Source organism: Aptenodytes patagonicus, chromosome 19, assembly GCF_965638725.1.
Source record: "Aptenodytes patagonicus chromosome 19, bAptPat1.pri.cur, whole genome shotgun sequence".
Classification (NCBI taxonomy): Eukaryota; Metazoa; Chordata; class Aves; order Sphenisciformes; family Spheniscidae; genus Aptenodytes; species Aptenodytes patagonicus.
Genome location: NC_134967.1, coordinates 3806366 through 3824615, shown reverse-complemented (window position 1 = coordinate 3824615; position 18250 = coordinate 3806366). Strand labels below are relative to the sequence as shown.

Genomic DNA, 18250 nt, shown 5'->3' with positions numbered 1-18250 from the left:
CTGCCCCCGTTGATCCCAACTCCATGTTCTCTCTCTTTATGTAGATCCCAGCCGTACATGACTTTGGACTCTTTATGTCGCTGATTGTGTCCTGCTGCTGGGTAGCTGTGCTCTTCACCATGCCAGCTGCTCTTGGAATATGGACCCTTTATGTGTCCCCGCTAGAGAGCTCCTGCCAAACCAGGTGAGCCCTGGAGCCTCCTTGTGTGGGTGGGAAGTTATTGTGGAACTTATGGCCAAGGCAGTGTGCAAATCCCTGCCCTATCCTCTCAGTTGTCCTCATCCCCCTCAGGCAGCTTGGCTTTGCCATTCTGTTAGTCTCTGACAGAAGGGAAATTTAACTTCTGCTATTCCAGATTGGAGCAAAATGGAAGGGCCAGGTCCCATTCTTACTTCCCCTGGCGTACGCACAGGTGCCTCCCAGGAGCCAGACTCTGCAATGCCAGTCATACCTCTTCGTTGAATCCCATGGAGTATTGGAGCCATTTGTGTCCTCAGAGCACTTACTGCACAGCTAAATCCTCAAGCTGTGGAGACACAGGCCCTGCAAGGCAGACAGATCAACATTGCTCCTGCCTGCGAGCACAAGCAGTGCATGCAGATCTGTATTTGAAAGTCAGCATGTTTCCCCTTTCCCTGTTCTTTATCAGTGCAGGTGACCTGGCCTAGTTTAATTCATTAGCAGGGAGATGAACTGCTGGAACTTCCATCACTCAGCGCCCAGTGTTCATGGCTCAGCCCTGCTCTGTGTATCCAGCTCAGCCTGCTACTGCTTTGCCATAGCAACTCAGCCCCTGACCTCTCAGCACTTAGCAATGGAGATTGCTCGTGGCACTGCCTGTTGTCTTTCCAAGTAATTGGAGCAGGCTGTTGCTGCGGTCCTTGTCACTGAGGGAGCCCACTGATAGCTCTTTGCAGGGTATGTGGCTTAAAACTCATGCCTTTGTCTCTTTCCTTGCTCTAATCCAGCTGCAGTCAGAAGTGCACCAAAAAGAGTGCCTTGCACCTGGCTGAAGATCTCTTCATCGCTTCAGAGGCCACCTCCAGAGCAGGCAGAGAGACGCTTCCCTATCTCGATGATGACATCCCACTGCTCAGTGTGGAGGAGGAGCCTGGTATGTGCCTGCTGTATAGTGCCTTCAGGGGGACCACACTGCCCTGTTCATCCTGCAGTTCTTCCTGTCCCTGCCACTGGTCCATGCCTCAGTTTCCCTACTTTTAAGCTGAAGATGGTGCTGTCACAGGAGGTTGTAGGAGTCTGAACTCACTAATGGTTGTAAGTTGCTTTGAGATCTTCAGTGGGTGTTGATACATGCTTTCTAACTACTTTGCTAATCCTCTTGGGTCTAATGTGGATTGTACTTTCTGGCTCAAATCACTGATTGTGACATGGATGTAGCCGTGAAACATCTAATCCGTAGCACCAGGACAGCTCACCTTTGAGTAGAGTTTACCCCTCTTCCCTGCCATTCAGAGCACTGCATTTGGGAAGCAGGCGAGAGAACACTTTGTTATCCTCCAGCATCACGTCCTCAGACCACATCTTCTGTCATGGCAAGAAAAGGGCAATGACTTGCCTGAGACCACATAAGCAACCTAGAAGAAGAGCCCAGAAATTCCCTATCTCTTGTTAGCAGGAGGTAATCCTTCTAGCCCTGATCGAAGATAAGGGTGCTTACAGGGTCATGCTTTTAAAACTTGCTGGGATCTTTCTTTTAAAACCCACAACGGGAGTGGTCTGGGCAGTGAGTAGCCTTCAGGCCTAGCAGCAAACTGGAACTGGAGGCAAATGGATCAATGGCTGAGAGCCCATCAATCCCACAGCAGTGTGCAGACCCCCTCCCTGCAGAGTAGGCTCTGAGCTGCCTTTGGTAGGCAGACAGCTAAGCTTTGGCACTGTGCTGCAAGAGCTGTCTCCTTAGTATGCCAGAGCCACATGCAATGGTAATATATGGAAATAACTCCTTCCCTTCCCTTGAGCAGAGTGAACAGCAGGATGCTTTTCTCCAGGGGCCCTTGGGCATCAGGTAACTTGTGAAGAAGCAAAGCAGCTTGTTCCAGTTGGTGACCAAGCAACACCCCAGCAAGTGCCCACTTCTCACCTGTAGAGAAGAGGGCAGTTCCCTAGGCATCCCTGAGCTGGCGTAAAGAGATCAGATAGGAGCCAGGCTGCAGTCAGGAAGAGGTCAGCTGTGTGTAATTAGCTGCAAGACATACTTAGTGGGACAGGGACTAATTTTGCTTGGCCCAAGAAGCATGCAGTGTCCCTGTGACCATATGGGTAATGTTAGTGGGATCTGGCAGAGGAAGAATAGCCTGAAGCATAGGTTTTGGACTGAACTGTGGATTTAGAATTGTAGCTGTCACATGGCAGTGACTTGAGAAAGATGCTTCCTCTGACATCCTGGGCAAGTCACTGCCTCTGCCTGGGTCTTACTCCATCTCCTAGCTTGAGTGAGTTGTACAGCACCTTGCAGAAGATTTTGTAAAGGAGAGCAGAAAGCTATGAGAGACACTCATGACACTGATCACTGAGACTGCCTTTGATTTCTCTCTCTTTCTAGTCTCCCTGGAAATGGGGGATGTCCCCTTGGTATCTGTGATGCCAGAAAATCTGCAGCTCCCTGCAGAGAAGAGCAACCGGGGTCACTTGATAACTCATCTGCAGGAGCTGCTGGAACACTGGGTGCTGTGGTCTGCAGTGAAGAGCAGATGGGTGATTGTGGGTAAGGAAGGAGGGGGCTATTCCATCTGTATGGATTTTAGAGGGTTTGACAGCATCTCAATCAGTCCCCAAGCCTTGATTATTAGTGACAAGAGATCAAGAAAAGGGACATAATAAATGGCTTCTAACTCAGTGGAAGAGTGTCCCCAGGACAGTCAGTCCCTAAGGGAACTGCATGAGGAACTCAGACTTTTCCATCCCTCTCCTTTCACTCAGATCTGAAATGGCAAGTCCTGATGGGGTTATCCAGGCATGGGGCTCATTACAAGAAAGCCCGGCTGCCACTGTGCTTTAGGGGCTGTTCCTTTCTCCTGTTGAAAATACCATCTTTCTGCCACACCCCTGCTGTCTGAGTATGTCCTAAGTGCAAGATGCATGTAGGGTCCCACACACTTACCTGGGCTTCTCCTTGCAGGGCTCTTTCTCCTTGTTTTGCTCCTGTCCATATTCTTTGCTAGCCGCCTTCATCCAGCTAGTCGTGCTCCAGTCTTGTTCCGGCCAGACACTAACATCCAGGTGCTGCTAGACCTGAAATACAACCTGAGTGCTGAAGGCATCTCCTGCATTACCTGCTCAGGTGAGACTGCTGGTCCCCAGACCACGGTGGCTGCAGCCTGGCCTAAGCCCTGGGCTGGAGGAGCTGAAACGTGAGGTAGAGGCCTACGTTGTTCAAATATCTCATTGGACATTGGATGGACCCCATTGAAGGGACGCGCACATTGGGAGCGGGATGGTTGAGTTGCCTGTGGGAGTGGAGTATTTCGAAAAGTATTTCTGGCTTTAGCCAGGAACTGCCTGAGTGTTTCTGCTGGAGCAATTCCTTTATAGTCCATGAAAACTGACTACTTTTACTCATAAGTGCTGGTCACATGCCAGTGACCAGCTGGGGGTCTGTGGCTCTGTGTTCCCTGCCTAGGGTTTGGTGTTCAATAGCAGAGTCTGTGGTGTGCACAGGGCTGGTAGGTCTCTTGTCGTGCCATTCACTCTTTCCTCCCTGACTAACCTTGTGGGACAGGTTTGTTTCAGGAAAAGCCCCACAGTTTGCAGAACAACATCCGAACCTCCTTGGAAAAAAAGAAGAGGGGCTCAGGGTCAACTTGGGGAAGCAAAGGGAGCATAAGTGATACAGGGCAGCAAGGTAAGTGGGGCATGATAACTCTGACCACATTTGGGTCCAGGGCCCAAGGATCCTCTCAGGTAAAAACTAAATCGTATGATCTCTGAATAGCTGATGAGGAATAATTCTCTTCAGACCCTGCCCCGCTGAGACCTAGCTTGGTGCTGAATGTAACAGGCATCGTTTCAATCCCCCTTCCCCTGAATGCCTGCTGTTCTCTAGGACATGGTCCTATAACCCAGGTGGCAGTACAGTCTAGTGACAAATCCTTCTCGTCTGCCTGGTCTGAGTACAGGGCTAGGAGCTCAGACCTTTTGTATCCCAGTCCTGTGTCACAAGCTTGCTGGCAGGCCGTGAGGAGAGTAAATTCAGCCTGCTTTGCAGGGGATTTTGAGGATAAAAGTGTTATTGGGCCAGGTCCTGAGATGACATGAATCAATAAGCCATCAGGAATTACTGCAGCTCAGGATATATTTGTGAAAACCTTTGAAAGGTGTGCTGTGCTGCTAGAAGGCGGAGGTGGTGCCTGCTGGCCCAGAGGAGACAGCAGACCGGAAAAACCCTCCTTTGCTGCTGTCCATGTTTGTAGGATTTGCTGATTGAGAAGTACCACTAGCCCTCATGCCCTCTGTTTTCTTCAGATCTCCAGGGGACTGTGTATATCTCCAAGTCCAGAAGCAAGGGAAGACCAGCCATCTACAGATTCTCGCTCAATGCCAGTGTCCCTGCCCCCTGGCAGATGGTGTCACCGGGAGACGGGGAGGTGCCTTCATTTCAGGTGAGTCAGTCCAGGGATGTTGGACCCCTCTATCAAGAGTGCAGCGCTCAACAGGTGAGCACAAGAGCCTCCTCCTGTTTCTCCACGGGGTCCTAGGTAGCTCAGGGTGAAATTTGCAGGGCATTGCACTAAGGTAGCTAACACGAGGGCCTGGCATCGTTAGAGATTATGCCTCGCAGTGCCACAATACTTATCTGTTGCTGTTGTGATGTGACTGTCAGCAATGGGAGGAGAAGTGTTGGGTGTCTGTGGAGATCAGATGAGGCCTGGCATCATTGGCTGAGCTCATTCTAGTAGAAACTGCTACTGAGACAGCTGGATTCCCACTGCCTCCTTCTGTCCATCCACAGACACAGGCGAGCAGGCAACACTACTTGTGCATAGGCCATATTGGACACACTCACCCCCAGGACGACTTGCTTTCAGATGTCCCTCACCCTGGAGAGAGCAGCCACCATTCAGCCTAGGCCACAGAGAATGGGGGTAGTGAGGGGCCCCATCACACACTGGCCAACCCTGGGAAGGAGGCAGGCTGGGGGCTGGCTGGGTTTGTGCCTGCAGTGCTCATTCTGTGTGGCTGTGCCAGTGCTCAGGGAGGAGGGGAGCGTGTGATGCTAATGTGCAATGGGTTGCAACCCTGTGGAGTTAAGTGTCTGTTTTCATTAATCCATTGCTTAGGTGTATAGAGTGCCTTTCGGTAACTTCACCAGGAAGCTGACAGCTTGTGTGTCCACAGTAGGGCTGCTTAAGCAGACGAGCCCCAGGAAGTGGATGATGACCACCTTGTCCTGTGACACCAAGAGAGGCTGGAAGTTCGACTTCAGTTTCTACGTGGCCGCCAAGGAGCAGCAGCGAACACGGTAACCTTCCAAAACCCACTCAGGGCCAGGCAGCAAAACGAGTGGCTGATATGGGATGCCTAATGTCCAGTGCCAGTCCTGCCCTCAGTTGGTAACGTCCGTGGCCCTAGGACTTGCTTTGCTGCAGATGTGCCCCATCTTTACAAATTTATTTTGCAGGCCCATAGCATCATTAATGTGCCAAAGGCTTGACAGGTGCAGGACTGTGACTGGAGGCTTCTTTGGGTGGCAAAAAGACATTGCCAATCTTGGTCTTGCCCCTTATCCACCTGAACTCTTGGGCTGAACAGGCAGCACAGAATATGCAATGGCTAGGGATCCAGGTCTGGAGTTGCTCACATTTTCCTTTCCTTCTGTCACTGAGAACGTCTGTTTCCATGTAATGCTTTGGACACATCATCTTTACTACCTCTGATCCCCCATAACAAACTTTCTTTGCTGCACAGGAAACTGTATTTTGCCCAGTCGCACAAGCCCCCTTACCATGGCCGAGTGTGTGTAGCACCTCCTGGCTGTCTTCTCAGCTCTAGCCCAGATGGACCCACCAAAGGCATCCTTTATGTTCCCAGTGAGAAAGGTAAGCTGATGAGGACCTGTTCAGCCATGTCTGGCTGTCTGGGCCAGAGAATCAGACCTCTTTTTTGCTGCCTTATGATGTAACCAACCTTTCTTCTGTATTTGGCAGCAGCACCCAAAGCAAAGCTGTCGGCCACTTCTGGATTTAATCCTTGCATGAACATGGGCTGCGGGAAGCCAGCGGTGCGGCCACTGGTAGACACGGGAGCCATGGTGTTTGTAGTGTTCGGTATCAGAGGTGTTAATCGCACAAGACGCCCGGACAACCACGTCATCGGAGACATGGTACACACATTCTGGCATGCTGGACAGGCATGCTCGGGGCTGATGAGTGAAGGACGGTCTCCCTGGATGGCGTTTAGTTAATCCCCACAGCCAAGGCAGTGTGGTCCAATGGTCTAGACAGATGGAATAGTGGAGATGGTAGCATTGTGATGAGCCAAAAGTACATTTCTGTCTTAGCAAATTCACAAATAATGGAGATCGGGAAGCCCTTACTGAAATCACTTCAGACTTTTCAGAAAATCCCTGTCTGAGTGCAATATCTAACCTTCTAATTTTGAGTTTAAATCTGGCTTTCCTGAGGATTTTAGAAGCAAACCCATCTTGAGCTCAGTATGAAAATCTCACTACAAATTCAAGATCCAGGGAACTGATATTTTTCTATAATTGTTTATCTTGTTATGAATATTAACACGAAAAAATACAAATCAATTACTCCGGGGAAAGGTTACTAAATGTGACTTTTCCAGGAACAGCTTATCTCCCAGATCTGATACCTTGACACATTCACAGCCTTTCCCCAGAAGAATTATGCTTAGCTTTGGTCACTTGGCAGATGCACTTCAGCTTTCTGCTGTTCTTCCTGCCTTCTGATTTGGGGACACTGTGAGAATCAGCCTTTGCCTGTTTCCTCTGGAGGGGGCAGTGCAAAATGCAGGCAGTGGAGCAAGCAGAAAGTTGGACTTTCGTGCTGGACGCTGCTAGGGATTCAGAGCTGCTCCTTAGGCAGACCCTAATGGGTTTTGGGTGTGGCATGGTGGCTATTCATTTATCAGTGCTTCTGTCATACTGCCTGACTCTTTTTTTTTTTTTTTTTGAGGGGGGGGAGTGTGTGTGGGGGTGTAGTTTCTTCCTGGGTTATCTGGTGAGGCAAAGATGTCCGGTGGGTTCTTCTACCATATAACCTGTGGTCTGTATAAGCTAGTCCCAGGCTGTGTAGCTGGGAGAGGACTCAGCTTCTGCCTTCTTGTGCCAGATGTTGTGTGTATGCCTTACGTGTGGTGCTCTTATTGTTGTGTCTCCTTGTGAAAGGGCAGCGTTATCTATGATGACAGCTTCGACCTCTTCAAAGAGATTGGCAACCTCTGCCGCCTCTGCAAAGCCATCGCCAGCAACACCGAGCTGGTGAAGCCAGGAGGGGCTCAGTGCCTGCCCTCTGGTAGGTAGGACTAACACCAGCCACAGAGTCCTTGGGGAGATCCTGGGTCCCTGGGTGGAGACTGGTTCTCACCCTCCAGTCTGAGGAGTGTGGCTGCTAAGGGCTTTTAAACTTTCAGATCCCAGCTTGATGAAGCAGGGAAAGGAAAAGGAAAGGGAGGTACCAGTCAATGATAAATGCAGGCAGTGCAGGGATGGGAGGTGTTTCTCAGCAGTCAGCTCTCCTGACCTGGCTGCAGCACAGCTCTGCCTGTTTCCACCTGGCTTAAGTCACAGCTCCCATTTCCATGGGCCATTCACCTCATGCTTCCGTGTGTTGTGCCAACCGTTTTGGGGATGAGAAATACACAGCGAGTGGGACAGGAACATTAGACTCCTGTTCTGCAGCTCTGCTTGCAGCAGTGTTTGTTTGAGCTGGGGTCCTCAACAGCAAACCAGAAAGGGTGGCTGCCTCTTGCTGCCTCCTTTCCTTCCCAAGGCAGCTTTACCCTTCTAGAACATGCCCCCAGTCATGCTTTCTGGGAGATGAGAAAGAGAAATGGTCTTTTTAACTCCAAAGACACTGTGCATATTCTTCGGGATTTAATCCAGTGAAGACAAGAACAGAATCGCATCCGTTCTTTCCAGTCATGGGTATTGTTTGTGATACACTTACAATCTTTTGGACAAGTAAATATCTTAGTAGCTCCTGAATAACCAGCAAATCACACCTGATCTCATGATGAGGCTACTCACTGCCCCTGTGGCTTCACATACCTAATCAGTGACTGCCTCCTCCAACTTCAGAGGTCACAGGGTTGTGTAGCTGAGTCTGGGAAGTGTATATTGGCTTCAAGTCAAAAGCCAATCTCATGCCTGGAGAAAATCCCTGCCAGGCCAGGCAGACGGCTCCTTAGTGCTTGCTGTTTGTACTGCTTCCTGACAGCTGGGGACAAACAGCAGTGGTAGTGTCCTGTCCAGTGCTGATGGCACAGAGTGCTCTTTCAGGCTAGCAGCAGCTGAGGGCTCTGGTGCTGAGACCTCAAGGGCTTTGGCAACTCAGAGTTGCAAGGGGAAGCAGCTGCTGACAAATGGGGCCTGCAACTTTCACCTGTTGTTTTTTTTTTTTTTTTTCCCCCTTGCTCCAATGTGCTTCCTTTCCCTGTCCTGTCCTCCATCCCTTGCTCTTTCTTTCTCTCCAGGTTACAGCATCTCCTCCTTTCTGCAGATGTTGCACCCTGAGTGCAAGAACATCCCTGAGCCAAACCTGCTGCCCGGACAGCTCTCTCATGGGGCAGTGGGCGTGAAGGATGGGAAGGTGCAGTGGATCTCCATGGCATTTGAATCGGTGAGCACATGGCATCGCCATCTATCCTTGTGATGGTTTCATCTTGTGACTTCTGGGGGTTTAGCTCTGCTCTTTCTGCACTGGCCACTTTCATTTGCAGCCATAATTTAGTGTTTGCTAGTGTTTGTACCTTGTTGCAGACAGATGCCTGCACTCACAAGTTGCTAGAAGTCGCTGCTTTTGCCACAATTCGCTCTTACCGTGAGAGCTCAGGCAAAGAGCTGGTGGCAGATTTGCCCATCTGCCACTGCCACTTCTGCCTGGTGCTGCAACTCCAGCTGGCTTGTTCTACCTCTTCCCTTGCCATGCATACCCTGCCCCAAAAAGCAGGACATGAGAATAACATGTTCATCTTCTTACAGACAACCTACAAAGGGAAATCTTCCTTCCAGACATATGCTGACTACCTGAAATGGGAGACATTCCTGCAGCAGCAACTCCAGCTCTTCCCAGAGGGCTCTGCTCTCCGGCACGGTTTCCAGACCTGTGAGCACTGGAAGCAGATCTTCATGGAGATTATAGGCAAGTGACTGCCACGTTTCTCTCCCTGAGGAGCCCATGCTCTCTGATACATCTTCACAGCACGCTCTGTCCCATCTGATGAGCACGTGTTGTATCTTCAGTCCCTTACCATTGCTGTGCAAACTCCTAAAGCCTGTTTCTGCCCCAAGCAGTATATACTGTCAAAATCCTAGGCAGAGCCCAGGGAAATCGAGAAGGGAAGGGACTCTGCCCTGCTGATGTGAGAGGCAAGAAGTTGATCACCCGCTTTCCACTTTTTCATCCTCCCCTTCCCATCTCCCCCAGTGCGAGTCCCTGCCTGCCTTGTTGCCAGCAGGGACACAAGTGCCTTTCTCATCCCAGCTGTCACCTTCCAGTAGTCAAATTAGCTGGCTCTTTTCTTCCAGGAGTGCAGAGTGCCCTGTACGGTCTTGTCCTCTCGCTGGTTATTTGTGTGGCTGCGGTGGCGGTGTTTACCACTCACATCCTCCTCCTGCTGCCAGTGCTGCTCAGCATTTTAGGTAAAAACACCAATTCCTATGTGTCAAGCTCTCCCTTTCTCTGAAATTGGCGGGTTGTGGCACTGCTGAGTCTCTGGTGATTTGAATTGAATTGCTCTTACTCTGTGTAAACCCTTTTGGCTTTCCAGGAGCCAGTCCTGGTATACCTAGGTGAATGGGAGAAACTCTCAACAAATGCACAGGAACCTCATTGGGAAAGTAGATTTGTGTGTCTAATTCCCAGTGTGTTTTATCTACACAATCCCCTCTATTTGTTTAAATATGGGGTTTAGCTACACAAATGCCGTCTCTGCCTGTTATGTATAATAATGTGATTAAGTCCCACATGCTCTGAATAACAATTGCACTACTTCCCAAGGATCTGCACCACGGCTGCTGTTTCCAAGCAGTGGGAGATTTTAAAAGCTGAATATTTTAGTGGTTTTGTTAGTATTTGAAGCAAATTTGTAAATAGTTCCCTCTCCCTGGCTGGTGATTTGACGATATTGTGGACTAAGTGTGTTGCTAAACTTCTCCGTTTAAAAATCGAATCTGTCATTTTAAAACCACTTAGTCTCCCACACATGACTCACAAACAAACATCACTCTTGCCTTTAAGAAAAACCTGTACATGCACTCAGCCTGTGTATAACTCCAGCAAGCAAAACAAAGGGCCCTCTTTCCTGTAGCGCGTGTGTGCACACATGCGCACTTGCCTGGGCTTGGATTCATTTAGCAAGCATTAGTCTAGATTGGCATCAGTCTGTCAGTTTGCCTAATACTTAATTAGGTGCTTCACTGTCCCCAGCAGGTCTGATTACCTGATTGAATGGTCCCTGCGGCCAGCGGAAGGTGAGGGAAGTGTTTGCCTCTGTGGGCAGGAGGGAGTGAGTACAAGATTCAGGCTGGCTAGCATGCAGATCTGCAGGGGTACGATCCCAAACTCCCCAGTGATTGACTCATATCAGTAGGCCTGGGCAGCAGTCCCAGAGTCCTTTAAATTTGCCTAACATGACCTTCTTCACACAGGGGTGGTCTGCTTGGTGGTGACCATCATGTACTGGTCTGGCTGGGAAATGGGAGCTGTGGAAGCCATTTCCCTCTCCATCCTCGTTGGCTCCTCTGTCGATTACTGCGTGCACTTGGTGGAGGGCTACCTGCTGGCAGGGGAAAACCTGCCACTACACCAGGCAGAGGTGAGCTCTTTTCTTCCTATAGCCTTGTATCCATTCCCCTCACGCCCTCCGTGCCACAGGCTGTGATGGGCAAAGGGGGATGCATCTTGCCACCCTCACAGCATGCCTGGGATGCTTGCTGCTTGTCCAGCTGACTGGTGAGAGACTGATATGAGCTTGTGTACCTACAGTAAACCCAGCTGAGGGTCCAACCCACATGGTTGTCCCTTTCTTACTGGCCACAGCTGTGTCCAAAGCAACCCCCTTTCATGCCCCAGTGAAGACAGTCTTGTGCTGGAATGGCCCTACACTCGTTCTGTAACCTCTGCAAACTGCTTTGCTATGCTGTGCTGGACCTCCAGATCTTCTCCAGCCTTGTTAACATCTTTCCCCTCTTTGGGAAGAAGGAGACCGTAAAAGCTTGGGGATCTCCGATCCCAGGTATAGTGTCTGCATGCAGTGCCTCTGTTGTTAGGCCCAGCAGTCAGTCTGATGTGGCTGAAAGGAGGCACAAACTCCAGCAGGTTTTGCCTCTACTGGGTTTTAACCTCATGGCTGTTTGCCCAGTGTGCTCAGTGACTGCATGAACTGTCCGATCTGCACTCACGCAGCATCTTTGTCCTGGACCAGGACACCATGAGCTAAGCCACCCTCTCAAAGGCTAAAACATTAGTGCAGCCCCATGTGCTTGTCCCCACTCCCCTTAACACTGCTGTCCTTTCTGCCAGGACCCCACAGCGTGCCGCCAGTGGAGGACGATTGAAGCAGTCCGTCACGTGGGTGTGGCAATTGTCTCAAGCGCCGTCACCACAGTGATTGCCACCGTCCCACTGTTCTTCTGCATCATTGCCCCTTTTGCCAAGTTTGGGAAGATTGTGGCCCTCAACACAGGAGTCTCCATCCTGTACACATTAACTGTGAGCACAGCCCTGCTGAGCATCATGGGGCCTGGCACCTTCATCCGCAGCAGGACTTCCTGCCTCAAGGCTGTGGTGGGGGTGCTTCTTGCTGGCCTGCTGGGTCTATGCATCTGCCTCGCCCTGCTGAAGAGCGGATTTAAGATCCCTCTGCCTAATGGGACAGCCCTGTAGACCCTAAGCCAAGAGCCACTTGCTCTGTCCTCTTGCTCCCTTTCTTTTTTCTTTTTTTTAAAGGATATTTTTTGTAAGAAAAAAAAAGAGGAAAAAAATCCCCTTTTTCCAGAAGTTTTTCAACTCCAGATGCACTTTATTTTCTAATAGGTTTTGCTCTAAACTTGTATTTATTTCAGTAGTGATGGATGGATGACGGACAGTGAGGGCTGCCCAGGGAATACCTGAGCCCATGAGTAGGAGGGGAGGAGGTCTCCTTCTCTCAGTTTTCTTTCTGCTTTTCTTTTTCTTTTTACTTTTTTTTTTTTTAAATGAACAGAGCTTTCTGGAACCGCAAAGCTAAAAGGGGAGAAGTTGGGAAGGCCATCTATCCCTTTCAAAACCCTTCCCTCTGCTTGGTCAGGGTCAGCATTGCAACGATGGCTCTTGAGGTGATGTCCTACCCCCATGCCAAGCCTGTGCCTCGCTACCTGAGCCTTCGAAAACAGCAGTGAGCTGTTAGACAGGCCTGGGAAATAGCGTTGTCTGGACCCCTTTGCCATGCCCTGTGCCCAGGCTAGACCAGCAGTGAACTTGCTGTGCAGGAGCTCTTATGGGTGTCATTGTGGGATCCAGAGATGTTGGGTGGCACCACCTGCAGTGACCTGCTTTCATCATTTGTGGGGGGCATCAGGACGCATGGCTTTCCCCTTCTTTCTGAAAGGACAGCACACCTTTCGCTGGGATCTCTTGGGTCTATGAACAGCCATCAGGAATGCAATCGGTGCCCTCAGTGGCCTGCCCTCCTCTCCCTCATCACAGTAGTGAGGCCAAGGCAGTGTCAATGCCCAGTCCCACCCTCACCAGTCACTGCCTCTGCTCTTCATGTCGGAGAGAAAACAGACAGCCTTGAGGTCCCTGCAGAGCCTTTTGGTCATGGCAGTCAGCTCTTAGCCTGAGGACGAGCTAACTACTGGGGCCAGGTGGAGCCCATGCCTGGTGGCATGCACGAATAAACAGTGGTGCATCCTCTGTGGCAGCTTAGAGACACCCTCCATTGTGGAGACATGAGGGCAGTGGAGCTTCAGCCTGTGGCTGCTGCCTGCTCAGAGCAGATGGTTTATATTAAAGTAAAATGAAATCACAAACTGGTGCCATTAACAAGTACATTTTAAGCATCACTGATTCGATCATATTTTTAAAATTGAAATAGCTAAGTGTGTGCATTGATATGCAGCACATCTGGTCCTTGGCAGAAGGGGAGGGATTGGGCCCACTGGGAGATGCATTAAACATCATTTACAGGGATGCCAATAGAGGAGGGTGGCCAGAAAGCAGCCTGACTTCATTTGTTTGCAGATACCATGTCCCTGGTGGCTTTGTGTTCTCTGTCTGGATTGACCCCCTTTTTAAGATGGAAATTCCAGGAAGCCCATCCCCATTGCCAGCCAAGTTCTGGGGACTGCACTGCTGAGACAGACCAGCAGCTGCTTCTGCTTGGCTCAGTGTATCCCGGCTCTGATCCCTACCAGTCTTACACCTTCACATCGTGTCATCCCTGTGAAACTGGATCAAATGTTTGTCCTAAAGTAGGTTCCCCAAGGTGTTAGCTGAAGAGAGGAGTGCCAGGACAGGACTCTTGCTGATGCCAGGGGAAATCCAGAGTAATCCTGCTGCAGGCAGTGAGGGTGGTGAGAGCATGAGCAGAACACACCTGGTTTCTTCCTCTCCATCCCATGGTGCAGCTGAGTTACCCCTTTCTGCAAAGTGTTAAATGTTCTTTGGCACCTGCCTCTGATCTGCACCAGTTCCTTCCTAATGAACCCTGTGCCCATGAATAAATGGTTCTGGAAAGGATTTTTGACTATCCTTAAGCTGTGCTGCTTTGATGGCCGCTGTGCACAGTTCAGCCCCAACATTGATCTGTGAGCCGTGCTTTTCCCTATGTCTGTTGTCCAAATTTAATTACTGGTGATGCCCTGAGCACTCCTAAGTGGCAGCAAGCGGAGAGGGCAGTGTGCTGATGACATACAGCCCCATGAGACCCATGTGGCTGTGTGCGTGCAGCAGGGGGGAGAGCAAGGTAGTCCTAGTGCTGCTGCCAAGGATGCTCTGGCTGGCGGCTTGACCTGAATTTAGCTAATGCTTCAGACTCCTTGGGGTGATTAAAGCTGATGGATATTTCCAGGTCACCAGACGAGAATAAGGTGTTGAGTGCACCCTTAGAGGAAGTTCCTCCTATGAGCATGAAGAAACCTTGAAAGGTCTTTAAGACAAGGCACAGATGTGCTTTGAATCCTGCAAAGTTTAAAGCTCATTTAAGCCCCTGGTGTCCTATGTTTGTGCTCGCTACAAAAAGGCTATGTAAGCCCCCCACGTCCAGAGTGATTCTGGACACACCATGCTGGGACCATTCATTCAGCCACTCTTGGAAGGCAAAGTTTAATTTCAAAGTAGTGGAAAACCTTTTATGTCTCTTGGGTCTGATCTGCAGATAAAAATAACAAGAGTTCCCAGCACCTGACAGGATCTGTCCTGTTTTCTGGAGCAGGCAGGGGAAAGGACAAGCTGTCATTTTCCTGCCTCCTCTCTGGCCAGCCCAGGCTCACTCAGTGCAGAAGGGCTGGCTGGCACTAGCAGGAGCAGGGCATCACCTTGCCCTTGTTTGTCCAAGGTGGTACTGGGAGAGCAATGGCTGGAGCGATTCAGAAAGGAAAATGAGAGACTGAGATAAGTGCAGAGCTGTAGCAGATGATTCACAAAGGTATATTGGGGAGATTGTGCCCCTCCAGCAAGGAAACTGAGGCAAGGAGAGGAGGAGGAACTTACTCCAGACTGTAGTAGGATGTCAGAAGACCCAGGAGATGATCCTAGGTGATGCTTTTCACTGCAAGGACCCACTGGGTGTTGGTAAGCTGAAAACTTGATTAAACATAGTCGTGACACTTGTCTTAAGATCTAACTAGACATTTTCCCCTTCACCATTTCACTCTGCACAGCTCTGTGGTCAGGGTGGCTGTGCTTTCTCCATGTGCTGTGGAGTGAAAGAGGCTTAGAGGAGGGGCCCAGCCTTCCCCAAAACACTTGCAGCACTCTGATCTCCCCAAGCATCTGTGGAGACAATAAATCAGTAGCAGATGTGTACATCCATCTCCATGTAGGCAGTGTCCTCCTTGGGATTAGAAAATACTCATAAAATTATAGAGGTAAGAAAACGGATGGGTTTATCTGAGCAAATGTGAAGGTGGGGCTGACAGCCCTGCTGGGAATCGATGCTCTGAGGCAGATGCTAGTAGCAATAAAAAGCAAGGCCTCACCTGTCTGGCGCTGTTCTGGGAGCAGATGCTCACCCTAAATTAATTCCTCCCACATCTCTGCCTATCTTTTTTTTCTGATGACTCTTCTGTTTCCCAGACCATCTCTTGGGCCCTGTCATCTTGCTGAGCAAGGTTCAGCCTTCTCCGTGGTAGCTGCTCGTGCCTAAGGTGCTCACAGAGTCTGAACTAAAAGTGGCTGGAAATTGTCTCGGGGAGAATTTCTCAGGCAGAGGAAGCTAGGGAGTCAAAATGCTTCATACAAAGCTGTCAGTTTTGATGTTTTTAAACAGTAGAACACAGCAGACCAGCCTTCTTCACCAAAAGGGTTGTCAAGCATTGGAACAGGCTGCCCAGGAAGGTGGCTGAGGCACCATCCCTGGAGGTATTTAAAAGATGTGTAGGTGGGGCGCTTAGGGACATGGTTTAGTGGTGAGCTTGGCAGTGCTGCGTTAATGGTTGGACTTGATGACCTTAAAGGTCTTTTCCAACCTAAATGATTCTATGATTCTTACTTGGAAGAGAATGCTCCGATTTTCCATTTCAAAACAATCTTGCTGCAATTAAAAAGAAATGTGCACGAGTTCTCAGTTACAGCACACTGCAATGGAATATTTCTGTTAACTGCCCACTCCTTTATTTCTACTAAATCCTGTTTTGAGGGTTACATTCTGAAAAGTTGATACTAATTTTTCAGAATGGGGATCGTTCTGAAACTGTGCAGTCTCCTACAAAATGGAGTGGGTCCTTTCCTGGCCAGAAGCTCTCTCCCTGCCAGCTCAGGGCAGTCACAGAAGGGCACTGCTCCCCAGCGTTGAAGCACTGTGATATATGCACAGAGCTGGTGTTGCTGCTCCTTGCCTGCAGTGGAGCTGCTGAGTGAGCTTAAGGCTGTGGACACTCGGGGAGAGGGTCTCCGCTCACAACAGCTGTGTCAAAATCAGCTTTGGAGCGAGGAGGAACAGAGCTGACATGATTTGCAAAGATCAGTGTCAGAGGAAGGAATAGACCCAGGTCTCCTCGCTCTGTTTCCTTATATTGTGGTGCCCCTCGAGGTGCTGGGTTCACGCAGCTTCTGTACAGGCAACTGGGGCATCAGGTTTGGCCACTGACCTCGGCAATTTCAAAGGCAGCAGATGCTGAAAGGGGATCAGTGGCTGAGCTGGGCTGTGTTTCTCGATCCCTGCTGGATCTGAAACTATGCCAGAGCAAAGCCAGCCTGGGAAATACCCCCAAGGAGAAGGACGTGTGGCATGCTTACAGAGTTACTGGGACCACTGATACAGTAGTCTGGATGCAATGGTCTTCAGTGACCCCTGGCTTTGTCTCTGCTGGAGCAAACTGGGATGTTGCTTTATGTCATGGCGTCTAATTCTTTTAGCTTGTCCTGCACTGCATTTTCTTAGCAGAGCAACCTGCCCTCCTGGAAGGTTATAAAAGGCTTTTTATTTAACCCTGTGACATGTATAAATCCTCTCATGCTGTCCATCAAGGAAGCTGTGCTGATTGATTTGCAGCCAGGCGGGACAAACTCCCAGTCTCTTGGTTATTTCTTCCAAAATCATTCTTTACCCCAGATAGCATGCAAGCCATAGTTCACAGGTTTACGCTTTTTCAAAGGCCTCTGCAAACTGCTGTGCCCTGGCTTAGTACCCAGGGTCCCAGAGCTAAAAGTCTTTCAAGGCCTGTCTCCATCCTGAGGACGTAGTTGTTTGACCGTTTGGCTTTCTCCCCTCCATTCCTCCTTTGGGCAGTTACTGGAGGAGACAGGAGGGTGATGGCCAGGACCAGAGGCAGAGCAACAAGCAGATGAGCAGAAAGGTTGGCAGGGGGAAGCAGAAGAGAACAAATGGGAGGGAGGATGGTTCAGAAGCCAAGGGGAGAAGAGGTGTGAGCACCCCAAGGAGGGAGGGCACTGCTGTTTCACCACGTTGTGTGCAGACCTTAGAGTGTCGGTTCTCAGAGTGATGTAGCACAATTCCTGATGTAACGTGCGCGTGTTACTTTTGTAAGTTGTCTCCTATCCTCACTATTTTCAGTGTTCCTTGATTTTTGGAGACTATTGTAAATAAAAAATTTTGACATTCGCACCTTTGGATCCTTCACTCATCACTGTGTCACTGTTGCATGTAAGCGTAGCGCTGGCCATAGTAGCACTGACATGTTATGTGTTGTGTGTGTAAGTAATGCAGTGGGGGTGAGGCCACGGCACCGGTTCCCAACGCGCACAGGGTTGCTCCTGCTGCTGAAATCAGGCCCCTTGAAGCCAACTTACCACATCCAGAAAAGCTGACAGTCCGGAAAAGCCAGCTCAGGATCCCATGCAGGTCTGCAAGAGGGCTGGCTTGAGTGGGAGCTTTATCCAAGTTTTGTGGAGGCCTTTTACTCCTCCACTTCATACTCTGTTACTTGCAGTGCATGAAGATTGCACCTCTGTGCTGACCCCACAAGAAGGGGATTCATCTGCCTCCTCCTGCGGCACCGCAGTTTTTCACAACGCACAATGCCTGACACGAACTTCTGGTCAAGGTTTTGTCTCTGTCCTACGCTGCAGCAGTGAAGTGCTACTCTGCACCTCCCAGGACCACATTGAACTGATGCACGCAGAAGCCAGCCGCAGAATAGGAGGAGGACCCAGGCATTTACCTGTCTTTGCAGCTGTGCTGAGCAAGGTTTGCTCCCCGCACCCTCTCATTTGGGTGTGCTCACGCTGCACCCAGCAACGACGCTGCTGGGAAGGACAGCACCGACAGCACATTGCAGCAAAAACCTCCCATGTTTTCAAGCCCTCACTTCTACGGATGAGGCCAAAGTTACTGGTGAAACCCCTGTTGTAATAAATACCAGGAAGGCTCAGGGTCACAGTC

The 18250-nt window shown here is 50.1% G+C and overlaps 1 protein-coding gene across 3 annotated transcripts in view; it reads left to right on the top strand.

Annotated features, from left to right (window-relative positions):
• The window catches only part of DISP3 (dispatched RND transporter family member 3), a 101976-nt gene that overhangs the window by 26119 nt on the left and 57607 nt on the right, over window positions 1–18250 (top strand). Inside the window, exons 7-21 of one of the 3 annotated variants that reach the window (XM_076356156.1) lie at window positions 45–184; window positions 970–1115; window positions 2565–2726; window positions 3141–3302; window positions 3741–3863; window positions 4484–4620; window positions 5299–5480; window positions 5927–6057; window positions 6169–6341; window positions 7371–7497; window positions 8678–8823; window positions 9186–9345; window positions 9732–9845; window positions 10854–11020; window positions 11728–17473. In XM_076356156.1, coding sequence (XP_076212271.1) covers window positions 45–184; window positions 970–1115; window positions 2565–2726; window positions 3141–3302; window positions 3741–3863; window positions 4484–4620; window positions 5299–5480; window positions 5927–6057; window positions 6169–6341; window positions 7371–7497; window positions 8678–8823; window positions 9186–9345; window positions 9732–9845; window positions 10854–11020; window positions 11728–12090 — 2433 coding nt within the window. In that variant the 3' untranslated portion in view covers window positions 12091–17473. Of the gene's footprint in view, window positions 1–44; window positions 185–969; window positions 1116–2564; window positions 2727–3140; window positions 3303–3740; window positions 3864–4483; window positions 4621–5298; window positions 5481–5926; window positions 6058–6165; window positions 6342–7370; window positions 7498–8677; window positions 8824–9185; window positions 9346–9731; window positions 9846–10853; window positions 11021–11727; window positions 17474–18250 lie in introns of those variants that run through there. The other 2 variants (XM_076356155.1, XR_012996836.1) reach the window with 2 other exon arrangements.